We start from the raw sequence: 15,698 nt of genomic DNA, 5'->3' as shown, positions 1-15,698 counted from the left end.
GGTGAAGAGAATAGACAGCCAGGAATACTAGATAAAAGTGGAGGGAGGCCATTAAAAAAAGCTCAAAGATGCCATTATTCGGGAGTCCCTCTATAGCTCTTGGTTCTTGCCACTGGTCCAGGGGTATATATGCACACAGAGAAACACAAGCTTGCAGAAGCATCTCCCAGCAGACACCACCTCTCCTAGCTCCCCAAAGCACTACAGCCCAGCTAGCTTTGGCCTGCGGATACCAGCAACATCAGCCACCATGATGGAAAGGGAGAGGCAGAGGACCACAGAGGAATGTAGAAGCCCACATGCATTAACCACACAAGCATGTAGCCTGGAGCACACAGTCAGCCACTCACAGCCGGCTTCACAAACTGGATTGACTGTTGGAAATACTCTTTCACACTGACTCTTTATTTAATGACTACTAATGAGGCCACCCCATCAGGCCACCATTCCTGGGGACAACCAGCATGTACATCACAGTTAGAGGTTCAGGCCTTGACCCTCGCAACAGCCCTGAGATAGGCTTTCCAGTGACACACACCTGAGAGAAAAGCAGACCATGGGTCAAGGAGGCAGAGAGACTCCTACAGGTGACACCTAGGTGAATTCTAAAAGAAACAGACTCTCACTGAAAACTAAAGTTCCTTTACTTAGCTTGTAAAACAAATGCCCACTACAATACAACAGTGGTTAGTTCACAAGATGGGAAGAGAGAAACACAATAAGATGATTAGATATAGATTCCAATACATTCTTCATTCACTCCAGACCTCTCTATGAGACTATAAACATCTGCCCTGGGATGGGTTACAGTTTGGTTAGCTGCCCATCTATCTACACAGACCAAATAGAAGAAGACAAGTGAGCCCCTACCCCTGGCCAGGCACTGTGGTAGGCACCAGATTTCAGGCACTTTGGCCTGTTGCTGTTGGTGGGAAAGAAGACACTGGGAAGAGGAGAATGATATCTACCAGACCATGCCAAATACTCTCCTGGTAAGAGACTTTAGGAAAGGGATGAAATTAGGTGCCATATACAGGCCTGACTCAGAGGCATGGTTCTCAGTCAGAGAGCTACAAGGCACTCCCAACTGTTCGAAGAGGTGGGTATGGATGTGTCCAAGGGGGAAGCAAGAGCAGAGGCACTACCTGAAGAGTCCCTCAAACCATGTTGTGAAAGCCCCTAGTTTATATGAAAAATAACACATAAATTTAGCATATACCCTTTGATCAGGATAAAACAAAACAAAACAAAACTATTTCCCACCATGCAAGGCCACCCCACCCCCTGGTGCTAGAGTTCCCAATGCCCTGGCACACCCCCAGGGACACATACAATGCCTTCTAGAGTCACAGTCAGAAATCCAGTTACACCAATGCTCACAACAGCCCTGAGAGGTGGGCGCCACAGTCCCTACCACAGAAGACACCCAAGCTCTCAGATAAGGGCCACCACACAATTTGTCCAGCTCCAGGTCCTGGCTTTGCCAATTCCCTACTCCTTCCAGGACGAAGCACCAAAGTCAGAAGTGACCTGTGCCTCTTCCCCTCCCCCGCAGAAAGCTGGAGAAAGGTTCCCACTATCCTGGGACCCACTCAAATGCACAGGGCTGAGATCAGGGTTTGTAAAATGCCATGTGCCTTGCCCACCGGGGTCTGCGAATAGATTGCTCAGAAAGAGCCCCTGCCTAGGGCACAATCCTTGTCACCTGTATAAGCAATCACCTCCTGCAATTTTCTCTGAAAAGAGCCTCACATTAGCTGAGCTCAAAAGTGGCCGGAATGACTCTCAGATCATCCTTGCAAAAGACTGAGGTGCCTCACAGTCTTGAAAAACTGCCTAGTGCACATGTCCACTCCCCATTGGGCCTCTTAAGGATATGGGCTATGATTTCTGAACACCCAGGGAACACAGTTTGCTGATTACTAATCAACCTAGTTTTGTGAGGAACAAAGTTGAAGAACGCAATCAAGCTTGCAACAAAACGCAGGCCTTAAGTTTGAATTGAAATCAAGGAGCTCACTTTATTGGACACACAAACATTGCTTCCTTGCAAATGCCCCCATCTTCTCTTGCAAAGGGCAATAGGGGCATGAGTTCTTGTGAGCCAGCTCTAGTATAGCACTAGCTAATTGTTTAAGATGCTTGCTGACTATACGGGAATGAATGAAGGAGTGAAGAAATGCGCACGAGTTACAACCACTGCCATCTGCTGGAGGAAGCTGCAAGGCTGAAGGCAAAGCTCATGACAGGGACCATGCACCAGGCAGGGGAAGCCTGGGGAGGCAGCTCTGCTAACGGTGGGAAGGGTCGGCCCCGGGCCAAGCTGGTAGCCTGACCCTCCTGGATCACAGTGGAGGTGTGTAATGTGTGAGAAGCATCATGGACAAAAAGCTGTGGTAATGGGATCCAGCTGGAACGTGCTCAGAGCAGTGACCTAGTAGTTGGAGGCTACAAAATGGGGGAGTTGCTTCATGACCACAGCCCATGGTGCCACACAGCTTGCTCAAGGTGAAAGGGTTTGCTTTCAGGAGAGGGAGAGGCTCAAAGCTCCAGGTCAAGAGATGGAGGCCCAATGCGTGGATGGATGGATGGATGGATGGATGGATGGATGGATGGATGGATGGATGGTGGCAGCTAGATGGATGGATAGATGGATTAAAGTCATGTTGAAAATCACCACTGGCTTCTCAAGCTTTATGTCTAGGTAAGCATGGGGTGAGAGGGCTGAACACAGGCAGACATGCTCAGTGCTATAATAGAGGGTGGGAGAGTATTCCAGAAGGCAGGAATGGGCTCTCCTTGATTATGTCCTCTACCAAAATGGCAGAAACTGCCCTGTGACAAAGTCATGAGAAGAACAGAGACCACAGGATGGCCTTGCTCCCAGAACTAAACCTGAGGCAGTTCACATCAGCCTTGAACCAAGTTTCCCATTCATTCTGGAAAGTCCACAACTACCATGGAGGCACAAGTATAGCCAAGGCCAAAGGAAGTGTGCACACATCACAGAGCACTAAGAAGCCAATTCCCATAAGAACTGGTTCCAGAATAGGAGGATAGGTGGGAAGGCAGTCCATCACTCAGTGGCACAAGATAAAGGACTGCTAAACTACAAGAGCCACTCAGGACCAATCAGAGCTCCTAAGCTGGAAAGGCATGATGTACCTAGATGCAAACCTAAAAATGTCCCCTCCCTGATGGTGGAAGATATAAACATCCCTATTTCCCAAAGTAAATTCTAAAGTCAAACTGACCTAAAAGGTCAGCTGGGCCTCCTCACACCACTCTGTAGGTGTCTACAGAAGACCCCTCCCAACAGGATTGCCTCCAGAGAGAAAGGCCCTCACCTCACCTAAGGATACCCCTGGTGGATCTCCCTAAGAAGCCATGAACCACTGGACTTGGACAAACAGTTCACAGAAGATTAAGATACAATATGTTAACAAACATGGCTGGAAAGTATTGTCTTCATTAGTAATTAGAACAAGATTTAAAACACACATGAAAGCATTTTTAACAGAGAAAAAAATTAGCAGATCTTAAATACTAATACATTACCTTAAATACTAATACATCATTGGACATGATAAAATACTGTAGGCCTTCTGAAATCAATCAACACCCATACAACTACCCATAACCTCTCATTCAGGAAGCTCAGCCACAGAGAATGCATTCACTCACCCACTCACTCCTTCTCTCATTCACTCATCCATTCATCTATCCTCTCATCTGCCTGCCAAGCCCGCAATCACTCTGTCACTCATACCTATCTACCCTTCCACATACACCCAGCCCACATTCATACACATCCTACAAGAGATACAGAGGTCAGCTCCGCAAGATCCTTGCCCTGAGTGGGCTCACAGTCTAGCAGAAAGAAGGATGCAACATGAAAAGATAGAAGCCATGGGAAGAACTAGATGTAGGGAAGTACTTGAAAGGGCTGGAGAAGCTGGTCGTGCAAAGCCATTAGTTGTGATGTCATTTGTGATATAAAAAAAGAGAAGATCATGCACCAGCAACAGTCAGATGGGTAGACGACCATGATGTCATAGCCGTTCAGGGGACCCCCAAGCAGGTGAAAGACTGTGGAGCAAAGAAAACATGGACCACAAGATGTTTGTTGCAACAGACAGGGGACAACAACAAAAAGTGAACAATGCCAATGAGGCTTTAAAAAATGGATGTTCGTTAAATGGGAAAGAAGTGTTCATAAGAGATGAATTTGGAAAGCAGAAAGAAAGATGGAGCACATGAAGGGCGGAATTGGGGGTGTGCTTCCCCCTGCTCTGAGTCACACGTCTTTACAGTGACACTTTTAACTCAGGAAACACCAGGGGCTTTTGCCCATCTGCCCCAAGGATGGGCTGGAAGTTGCGGGGGGAGCCGAGGAGAGTTGTATACCATCAGTGAAAGGACTTTAAGTGGTGCACATGAGGGTCAATCAGAAGACAAAATTTGCTTTGTCTTATCACATTGTAACAAAAAACTATGACTTAGGTAGCCCTGAACAGGCAAAGGTGCTAGGACCTCATCTTGGGAGCACATGCAGACCACCCTCCTCACAGGTGTACTGTATCCTAGGGAGCTCTACTAACTCTCAGAACCCAGAACTAGAGACACTCGGAATTCTAAATCTGATTAAGAGTCAAAGACTCAAAACAGCAGGATCTCCCCTTCGTTAGTCCCAAGGTGACACAGCAAAGTCACCTACCCAAGCCCCCAGACCCTCTAAGGCAGCAGTGGGTCCAACTGGCCTAAAGTAATCCAGGATACCCCTCCAAGCTCGTGGCATGAATGTTGAATCAAGGCCCACCTAGAGACACAACCCCATGCAGTCCCATGTCACTGTCTTCCTACCTATAGCCTTCACATGGCCATGCCCTTCTCCTCCTCCCTGCAACCCTCCCTCGTGGCTGCCATCTTGCAGCCTTGCCTGACTCTCTAGCATCTAACATGTGCGTCCCATGCAAAGACCCTCCCAGTCTTCTTCTCTTGAGCTTCTCCACCCACCCCTCTCATCTCAAAGGGTCACTTGGGCTTGACTGGACAATCTTCAGGAAGCCGGGTCAGCAGTTGTTCCCAGGGATGGTAAACGCCGAGGCAGAGCCTGGAACCCCAGATTCGGAAAGAGGAGGCCAGCAGACCCCTGCGGCCCCAGCTCCACGTCAGGCCCACGTGGCGTTGCTCACGTGGCCCAGACACGTGGTGCTGGGGGCACAGAAGGTGCCTTCTGACACGTGAAGTGCGTGTCTTCCACGATCGGAGGCTGTCGCCATCTATCCAGGGCCTACACTAAAAAGCTTGAAGCTGGAAGCGTAGGGAGTGGCCATCTTCCTTCTTCAGCCAGCTTCCTCCAGCACTCCCTGCCTGCAATCCTAAAGACTTGAGGGAAACTCTTCGCCCTGGGGCCCCTCTTCCTTGCTGGCATTTCAGACCTCCCACAACTCAGGTGTAGCAGCAGCCTCACCCACCCTGCCTGTCACTCCTTCTTTCTGTTGGGCCTGGACATGGCTCTCACCAGAGTCCCCTTGCCATAACCCACCAGCCCACCCTGTACCAAGGTCTGCACATGCTCCCTGGATCCAGCTGAGCTATTCTATTCTTGCTTGGGCACTTGGTAAGAATCAAAATTTTTTTTAACATCCCCAACAGAAATTGAGAAGCCAAGAGGGACTGTGACTCCTTTTTAATGGATGGACACAGGCACACTATACACAGCTGTACAAATCTTGTCCATAACAGAGAAAGAAAAATGGACAGAAGCAGAGTCCCAGGGGGATACCAGAATAAACAACTCTCCATGTCTCCCCACGCAGCCCACAGGGGCATGTGAAAAGACAGTTTCAACACACAGTACAAACGCGCTTTTTACTGGTTACAGAACACATCTTTAAACATTCTAGAAGACAGGCCTTGAAACGGGCTCCAGGGGTGGCATGTCTAGGGACTGGGACCCAGGATCATGTCTGAAAGTGCAGGCTGAGATACAACTGCTTAGAACCCCGAGCTGAGATAGGCTAGTGCCTACTTGGGCACATCTCAGAGAGCTGCAAGAACAAGCAGGCACCCTAGGGCTTCTTGGGACTCAGGGCTTCCAGGTCACCTTCACTTTCCCTGCACCTCACACCCAAGATGGTTTGCAACAGGCAAGGCCTCCTGCCCCCTGACCTCCTCCTGCCCCTTGGTTGGCAAAGCTCCATCATGGAAGGCTCACAAGAGATCCTGGCCCAGGAGGGGTCAAGATCCCCACTGGGTTTATCTATCATTCAATCATCTACCCAAGCCTAAAGCCTTCTCACCTACCCAAGTCTGTGGATAGGGCACTATGCAAGGATCTGTCTTTGGACTGAGGATGTGACAGACAATGAAATGACCCACACAACCAGGAAATGGCAATGGTACTCCAAGGCTAGAGTCTTCCTCAGTTAGGAGCTCCCAGCCAGTTAGGCTGTGTAGAAGCAGTCTGTGGTCAGGCAATAGCCATCCGTTACCAATCTCAGTGAACAGCACATGCACCTCCTCCCTCTCTTCCTGTGTCTCCCCTTCCCTTCTTTTCTGCCTATATTTTTATCATCTTCTCATTGACAAGAGCATCCGTTAAGATGTGATTCCTTTGGGGACATCAATGTCACAGCTTTAAATGAACCATAACCATCAGATCTTGGAAACACTTTCATTGCAAATCCCTCTTCCTTTTTTTTTCCAGGATGTTTTCATTCATTTCCTATTTTTTCCCCAGCTTTCTGATCCTATGGTCTCATTTTTATAAACCCAGGTGTGCAGAATGAAACAAGGCATGCCAAGTGCGCCCTGAGTCTTCACCCTGTCTCTCATAATCTCTCTTCCTTTCCTTCTCCTTCCTGTGTCTTGGATTGAAATGTTTTTAACCTATTAATTTCCTGTGAACATAATTGTTTTATTCAAAATCCCATGTGCAAAACAAACATTGGCTCCCTCATGTATCTGTGCTTGCAATCTTCTTCCCTGTGTCTGCTCACCTTTTACATTTAAGCATTTACTGTTATTTATGGCCCTCCACTGCATGTATTTTATTACAATGGAAGGTGCTTCCTTGTTTGGGGGCCATGGTGTTCTTCGATTTTTCATGCATTCTTTGAAAGGTATAATGTATTTATCTATTTAAGGACTATGCATGGGAACTCATTACTATTTCTGTTCAGACAGCCTCTCTTAATTACCCATTTATCATGTTGCTTGTTTTATTATCTTTCTCTCCTTTTTGCATCTTTTTTTTTTAATTCTCTCTATTCTCCCTCCCCATAAGATCCTGGGTCTGGATTACCTCATCGATCTTCAGGATTAATGAGACCCTCATCACTAATCCTCGCAGATTTTTCTCTTATGAGGCACCCACATATTGCTTCCTCTCTTACTGGCTTCTCATTTCCTCCTCTTTGCTTTTCTCTCATTGTGCCTTTTCCCATTCTCTCTTCTCCCTTGCATCTTTTTACTACGGGACCTCAGGTGCCCAGAATAAGATGAGCAAAACTCCCATGGGCGACTCCTTCCTGGCTGCTCTAGGCATTTCCATTTCTAATTCAGCCATTCGCGTATCCATTCATTCTTTCTGTCACTCTTTTATTTCAATATTTATTCTTTTATTTATGGACCTCAGGTGCACAGATTTAGATTAAGCATGATCTGAGTGTCCCAGGCCTTCTCCACATGGGTCAGCCGGCAGCTCTTTTGTTCTGTAATTCCTTGTGCTGGCGCTTTGGTTCAGGAGACATTTAGCTATCTCAAGAGCCCAGTTTTGAATTAATCATAATTCTTGCTGCTCTCTCTCTCTCTCATCCCTGTATGGCCCTCTCAGGCACATGCCTGCATGTATATTCATTTATGTCCTCAACCTTTTTATTGTGTCTGTCTGTCCCGTCCCGTTTCTTTATCCCTTTGCACATTCTTAGCCCTCACACAGCTTGAGTGCAGCAGTGATTAACTAAAGTCATTGTGCTTCACTCGGGTTTTCATGGTCACTCATCAACTTGTTTCTTTTCAATATTTGTTCTTTTATGAATAAGTCCCACCCCTATTAAATACACTCAACAGATAATATGTATTCATCATATTTAAACACTGATGTAAGCACTGCCTTTTCTCCTACATATCTGTCCATCTAAATTTTTTTTCAACATTTTTCCTTCTCTGCATCCTCTGATTAATCTAGCTTTTTGTTCCTTCTCTATCATCATCATCACCATCATCACCGTCATCATCATCATCATCGTTGACAACCCCTGGGCCATAACTTTGCTCTGTTTGTTTTTCAGAGCTGAGATGGAACCCAGAGCTCGGCACATGCTAGGCAACAGCTCCATCCCAGAGCTCCACCCCAGCCCAGGGCCTCAATTTTGAATGAATATGGATGACTTGTGTTAAACAAGCCCTCTCTCCTAGACTTAATTGTCCCACTTATTATCTTCTGTGCGTCTTTTCATTTGTCCCCCATCTTATTGTTGCTTTCTCCACTCTTTCGCCCTTTTATTCTCTGGGAGATCAGATGACCCTTGGGCCCCTGCAGCACCCTCCCCCTTAGAGTGAATGCAAATCTTTTTCTCTCATTCATTCATTCACGCACTCAGGCACCCATTCAGTCTTTCTTTCCATTTCAATACTGGTTTCTGCACTTCCAGAGGGCAGGTGCACCTAATTGGATACATCATAATCTGCTATTAATGGGCCACCCCTCCACTGCCCCATTGAAGCCCTCCCCGACATATTGTTGCCTGAAAGGTCTCTTGGTCGGGTGGGTCATTGTCCATCTCAGAAACACAGATGGGAATTAACCAGTCTGCTGGCACAGCTTTTCGTCCTGTCCCTAACAGGGCTCTGTCTTCTGCCTGTATTCATCTACCTATCTGTGAGCACATTATTACCTTTCTTCTTTCTGAGATAGAATTTACATTGCTTTCCTCCTCTCCCCATCCCACCTCCCCACCCCCATTGTCGTGCTCAGCTGCATAGGCCAGTGCACAAGAGAGTCACCTGGAAACATTCTTCTGCGGCCCATGCAGCTCCCTGCCTCTTTCTTTCATTCAAGCATTCACATCTACCACCCTTTCTTCCTGCTTTCTTTCTTTTTAGTATTTAAGCCTCTGCTACTAATTAAGTGTTCAGATTTTGAATCCTAGCTTTACCCTCCTGTGAAGCTACTTGTCTGTCTGCTTAATAGATTTTTTTCCTTCTTTTTCTTTCTATACTGCCTCTCCATCATGTTCCAGCTTTCTGTGTGTCCTGGCCTTCTTGCTGTCTCTCATCCCCATGGAGCGAGGGTGCCCAGATGAGATTAACTCACCAGCACCCCATACTACCCTGGGAAGGCTCTCCTTGCATTGTCTCATAGCCCCTCGCTTCGTTGTGGTGATTTATCATTTTTTGTTTGTTTTCTTTCTTTCCTGCTTCTTTCTCTTTTTAATCACATCATCATCCATCTGTTCACATTAAGGGCCCTCGGAAGCTCAGGGCTGGTTTAGACAGCTCCCCTCCCCCGCTACTTTCCTTTTATTTAGGATTCCTTCTTTAATTAAAAATTTCTTAGGTCCATGATGATCCAATACCAGTTTGCATGTGGCCCTATATGCCTATTGACTTGGCAGTTTATTGATTTGTATATTGATTGCCTGGGCATGAAAAGACAGAATGGCGGCTGCATGCTCCCATCCAGACTTGTTCCCTCATTTCTATTTGTCTCTTTATTCCTTCCTGATTCCTTCTCTCATCCATCTAAACATTTGTTACATGATGTAACACACACCAGTGAAACGGCCTCCAGACAAGAAAACCCGAGCGTCCGTGCCCTCCTGGCCCTTCCTGCTTTCTCCCACCAAGTTACCCACCCGAGTATGCAAACCCGCAGCCCAGAAACAAACACAAATGGAAGATGTGGAGCAAACACAGCATACGTTCTTTCACCACCAGATTCTCCCAGGGCTCACCCCTGGACATACAAGGGGCAGATCCAAGACTAGCCCCTCCTTCCCCAGACCCTCTTGGCAGGGCAGACTGCCCCTCTGGGCCCCAGTGAATGGCCATCCCCATGAGAAACCTGTTTCAAGACCCCAGAATACATAGAGACACAAACATGGTACAGTCTTCCCAGTGGGAAACGACAGAACAGAGTTCATTTGTAAATAGGTGGCTTTGTCTACAGCAATATAAAAATATTTTGGCCTTTCAAGACAGATACAAAAGAAAGTCCCCATTACCGTCCCCAAGTGTCTCAGTCCCAAACAATAAAGAACTTGAAGAGGTTTAGATGGAAACTTTGAAGACAGAAAACCTGCCCATTATGTTTTCCAGACATTTCCAGGGGGTGAGCTCAGGTCATGGAGGCTTGAAGCCTATTTGAGAAGCTGGTCCCTCCGTCTGCATCCTCAGCCCTTTGAAGGCCCCAACTCACAAGGGCGCTTCCATCCTAGTCAGTACAAGAGCCAGAGGGAGATGCCGCAATGAAAGGCCCATTCATTGGAAAGAGTGAAAAAGAAGAAATTCTTTTGGGGTCCCACACTTGAAGCTGCCTATAGAATTCTTTTGAGACAGACAGAACACAAGGCGGATGGAGGCTCCCATCTTACAACACAAGCGCCAGGTCAGCCCTCGACTTGGCTCACTGGGCAAGCCCCCCGCCCCCATCTGCACGGGCTGCAGCTTGCCTGACAGGGTACTTTGAGTGGAACCCCCACCCCAACGTATACTCGCCGTACTCTAGCAACTTACGATTTACAGTTGGAGGGTCCCAGGGGCATGTGTCCATGTCCATGTGTCCAGGGTCCCACGCAGGATTCTGGGTGATGACTTTGGCTAGAATCAGAAAGCTTGTAGTCACAGGCTAGAACCCCACTCAGGTCAGGAAGTACGAGAAGGTGGGTAGCAGAGGGTGACATCTATGCAGGATGCAAGGATGGCTTAAGGCAGGGATGCTCCTGGTTTCTACAAATTTGAAGTCTATGGAAGCAAACGTCTCTTGGTTCAACCCAGTCATTTTATGCATACCAGTTGCCTATGTGCAGATGGGGCAGGTACCAAGAGCCTGATACTAAACGACATGGTGGGCTAAGGGCTGCTATTTGGAAAGCAAAGCTTTAGGGTCACTGTACCCATAAGATGCAAACTGATGCCTAAGTGCAGCAGCCTCAACCCTGCTAGGCAGAACACTAAAGACAACCTAAAGGTAGGGCACAGGTTGTGCCCTGAAAGAAAGCAGTGGGCCAGCAAGACTCATTATGGGCCAGGCTGGATGGAGGGCCCTAGGAACCAGGCAAGGGAGGATGCTGCCAGGAACCCAGCATGGTTTTTGGTGGGCAGTGTCTTGAAAACCCATGGCACACACATCATAGGGTGACAGGTGACCTCTGTGGTAATTGGGTAGCCACCTCCACACTAACCATGCCACAGGAGTGCAACAAACCCTGTGGAAAGCCAGCACACCAAGTCTACAAGCCCAGGATTTGCCTCAAACTCAAGGTAAAACTGTGAGATACACAATGAAAACTCACGTCACTAAACAACTACCAAACCCCATGGAAAGTACTTGGTAAAGCCAGCCTCATGACAGGGACTCTATCTACTACTCACATGTCAGTATTGCCACATAGCTGATAACAAATGCACCATGTGAACACAGATGCTACTGAAATGGTAAGGTGACTGTGTGTATTTTCCCTCTGTATTTTTTTATTTTAATTTTATTTTTGAGATAGATTCTCACATAGCCCAGCCCAGCCTCAAACTTGCCATTTTATTTTTATAAAAAATGACCTTGAACTTCTGAGACCCCCCCTACCTCTACTTTCCAAGTGCTGAGATTACAGGCATGCACCATCACATGTGGCTTCATACTGTGCTTGGGACTGAACCCTGGAGCTTCTTAAATACTGATCTACAAATGGAGCTACATCCCAACCCCCCATATTTGCTGCCTTGATTTCCTACAAACTCAAAACTGCTTAAGGGGAAAAAAAATGACTTGTTAATAAAACATGTTTTAAATGAGTTAATTTTTAAAATGTGTTACTAGATTCTGGTAAAGGTAAAATCATGTGACCACAGGGCGTCTGCCATGGCTGGAAGTGGGGGTCAGGACAGGAGCAGGAGAGAAAATGGATCTGTTCCAAACCTCTTTGGGGACTGTCTTTAAGTGAGATACATGGAAACAGGTGCTACAGAGGGATAAATGGGGTGAGGCTGGGGGCTCCTGGGAGCTAGAAAGACAATGAGGTGATGTGAGTGTGGCAGGGGCTCTGGGATGTCACAGACTGAGGTACACAGAAGCACAGGACCTGGGGAACACCTAGTGCTGGATACCTGCCCTCCTGGCCCTCCAAGGGCTTGAGAAAAGAGGAAACACTTCCTACCCTACCCTCCATTCCCAGACAGGTCTCTGGCTGAGGCACCCCAAACCCTGCCAGGGCACAGCAAGGACACACCTCTTATTTCAAAGACTCCTGCAAACTACTTCTCTGGCCTGTGCTCCCCAAACACAACCTTCCCATAACTGCTTGATTCTGTGACTTAAAAACAAGTGTTCACTAGGTAACCACAAGTTTTGGGTGACCCTGGGATTATCTGGCTCTCCAAGAGCTCCGGACCACCTACTACATACTGAACACCCCTCTGCCCATAAACCCTGAGTGGCTGGGGTGGTCACTCATCATAATCATGGTCCCTAGGTGACAGTGAGACTCCAGACCAAGAACACACAGCAAGACCAAAGACTCTACAGTTTCCTTGCAAGAACATGAACTGGGGCCTTTACCCTGCTCCTTCTGTTTTAGTCTATTTTGTTTTTAATGGCAGTGGAGTAATCAGAAGCAGCCCAGGGCATCTGGGTTTTTTCCTGCCTCCCCTCCAGGCCCCTGTGGACCCTCGGCGCGCCTGGCTGTCCTTAATGAACTCGGTATGCAGACCCCAGGCTGCTATGCTAGCATGTAACCCTGGCAAAGTCGTGCCTTGGTTTAAAAGCTGCGTGTACCAGCTCCAGGTCTGCCGTGATGTATTAATAACGCAGTGCGGGGCTGGAATCTTAACAAATGTCAGAAAAGCTGCAAAGATGAGTCACTGTCTGGAGGCAAAGGGAAAAACAAGACCTTATAGAGTCCACAGGAACCACTGTCACAAGCATTTGACGGAGACCTTTTAAGTGCTTGTACTGAGCTCATCACACGTGGAAAGTGGTGGTAGGCGCACTAAGTGTAGCCCCCACGGCTTAATAGGATTAGAACATTCTAGCTCTGCATCTTGAGATTTTTTTTTTTTTTTTTTTTTTAAGTTTCTTTCTTCCAGAGGAACACAGGACCTAATTGATCTAGCTTGTCTTTGGTACAAATATCTTACTGATGTTTCAAACAGAGAAAAACGTCAAAGGACTATTTTTACTAAAATGTTGATTTCAAGAAATAAGAGTCTGCAGTTACGCAAATGATCAGCCTTCCCTGCTCCCTACCTGTTGAGAAAAATACTACCCTCTTACAAGTTCCCCTGACAAATGCAAGCCCTTTGCAAAGCTCATTTCCTGTACCTTTGTTGAGACCCAGGCCCTGGACATTACAGGCCCATTTATGAAAATGGTAGAGGTAATTGGGACATCTTTTGAAACCATGTCCCCTTCTCTGCGCTGGGGCCCCATCAGCCCTCTAATTTTCGTTGGTCGGGTTACAGAGGATGTTTATATATGCCTCTTCCTGGAATTTCACCTCTTTGCTTCAGGAGTGGGCAATTAGAGAGAATTAGGATCTATTTGGTACATGTTTACCCTTAATGGATAGAGAGTCTGAGGCAGCCTTGGGAACACGGTCTGCCAGTCTAATTGAAGCTGGCAATTTTTTGATTCCTTATTTCAGCTCGCAGGTATTGTAGCAACCAAGGTCACAAAACAAAAGCTGCAGTCCACCATGGTAATAACGGGTACAGACTGCCAGAGGTCTGTGAGCTGCTGATTACCATGCCAAGGCCCAGGGACAGACAGAGATGAATGTGCAAGGGGGTGGAGGCTGGTGGGTACCACTCACTTTTTCACAATTAGCTACCTCAGTGGCTTCTGCAAGAAGTTCTTCCCTGAGTGGGCCAGGCTGCCAACAGGGGTGATGCCAAGTGCCTCTTGACCAAAGAGTGCACAATGAGCTACTTGGGACAGCGCCACTGGGGCACACCCTCCTGGCAGAGAAGCCATGGGCCTAATCTCACTACACAAGGGATGCTCTCTGCGCCCCCCCCCCAAAAAAAAGGGTTTCCCAGCCTGGCCTGTGGCATGTTTGCTTGAATAATTCCCTGCAGCAAGTAATCCCTTCACCACAGTATGTGGGGCAGTCCTAGGGACCTTCCCCCAGCCCAAGCAATGACCTCCACTGAGATCTGTGATCTCCAATAACTGTCAGTGTGGAACTACCTAGGGTCTGAGACCCTCTGACCACACCATTCACTCAGGAACCCACCAGTCAGCAGCCCTGACCCCAGGGCCAGTTGGAATGAGACTCGACCCTGTGTAATCTCCAGCCCCTTCATCTCTGAAGCAGGGGACAATTAGTGTGCTGAAGACACTGCATTCCCTTCTCTGATCCAACAGGCACTGTGTCTGCCTACTACTCACATACTTGTTGATTACATAATGGGTACACTCAGGTCCGGTCTCATTTTACAGACAGAAAAACTGAGGCTTAGAAACCAGCCATGACTGAGAACCAAGATTCCTTCTTCTAGCAGAGACTTTTGCCTTGGGCTAGTCTAGGGCAGTGGTGGGACAACCCTTGCAGGTGAGGTTGCTCTGATTTCTTCCTCTCCTTGTCCCTAAACGTACACACCTACCAAGCTCTAACTCAGTTTCAGACTTCTACCCCCTGGTTTCCTAGCCTTGGAGGGAGGGTTGTCTACTCATACACAGGATAACCTAGAGACCGTGATGGAGGACAAAACAAACACACATACACACACACACACACACACACACACACACACACACACACACACACACAGCTGTGGTCCCTGGGGGCCAACGAAGACATGTGCTCAGTCTTTGGCCCTTCCACTGTCCTCTTGCCCCAACTTTCCGTTCTGGAGTTCTATCCCTTGGCCCCATTCTGTCTCTAAAGCATCTTTTGGGCATCAGGCCCAGTGTGATCAAATTCTTGCCTGTAGTTATCCTATCCTTCTATCCCAAGAAACTTAGACAAACCTAGCCCTGAGATGGACAAGCTCAAGGGTCCCCAGGGTCAGGGAGTGGGTGGCTGGCTACATGGGTCATTATGCAGAAGGGGTCTGCTCTCTGGTCCAACATGCACACACACACACACACACACACACACACACACACACACACACACACACGCCAAGGGCCCCACACAGCCCACCCCCCTCCCCTCTCCCTGGAACACACACACACTCCATGTCGGGTAGGTAATTGAGGTTTTCTTCTTTTCATCTGAAGAAAGGGCACCTTCCATTGACAGGAGGCATTCACAGGACCTGGGAAATTCATGGGAGCTCGCTCCCCCAATTATCCCCAGGTGGCTGTGCTCCACAGGGCTCCCCCACATTCCTTTCTGCCTGAGCTTTTGTTTCCAGCTGCAGCAGCCTGGGAGCTCCCAGGCTAAGAGTCTCCTCCTTAAGCCCCAGCCAAAGGCCCTATTCACTGTGAGAAGAGAAGGCCAACTCAAGGTGGTGGGGAGCCAGACTCCAGC

General features: G+C 47.8%; 1 protein-coding gene across 11 annotated transcripts in view; it reads right to left on the bottom strand.

Moving 5' to 3' along the window:
• Positions 1–15,698, bottom strand: part of LOC118595803 (ESX-1 secretion-associated protein EspI-like) — a 31,212-nt gene that overhangs the window by 2,728 nt on the left and 12,786 nt on the right. For 8 of the 11 annotated variants that reach the window (XR_004946554.1, XR_004946560.1, XR_004946558.1 and 5 more), the window contains 2 exons: positions 10,744–10,827; positions 627–10,441 (listed from right to left, as the gene is read on the bottom strand). Coding sequence is in view for 3 of the 11 variants with exons in the window: in XM_036206603.1 (XP_036062496.1) it covers positions 10,744–10,827 (84 nt within the window). In the remaining 8 variants the exon portion in view is untranslated. Of the gene's footprint in view, positions 1–626; positions 10,442–10,743; positions 10,828–15,698 lie in introns of those variants that run through there. The other 3 variants (XM_036206603.1, XM_036206604.1, XM_036206605.1) reach the window with 1 other exon arrangement.

This window comes from Onychomys torridus, chromosome 14 (genome assembly GCF_903995425.1).
Source record: "Onychomys torridus chromosome 14, mOncTor1.1, whole genome shotgun sequence".
Lineage (NCBI taxonomy): Eukaryota > Metazoa > Chordata > Mammalia > Rodentia > Cricetidae > Onychomys > Onychomys torridus.
This window is presented reverse-complemented; position numbering and strand designations above follow the sequence as displayed.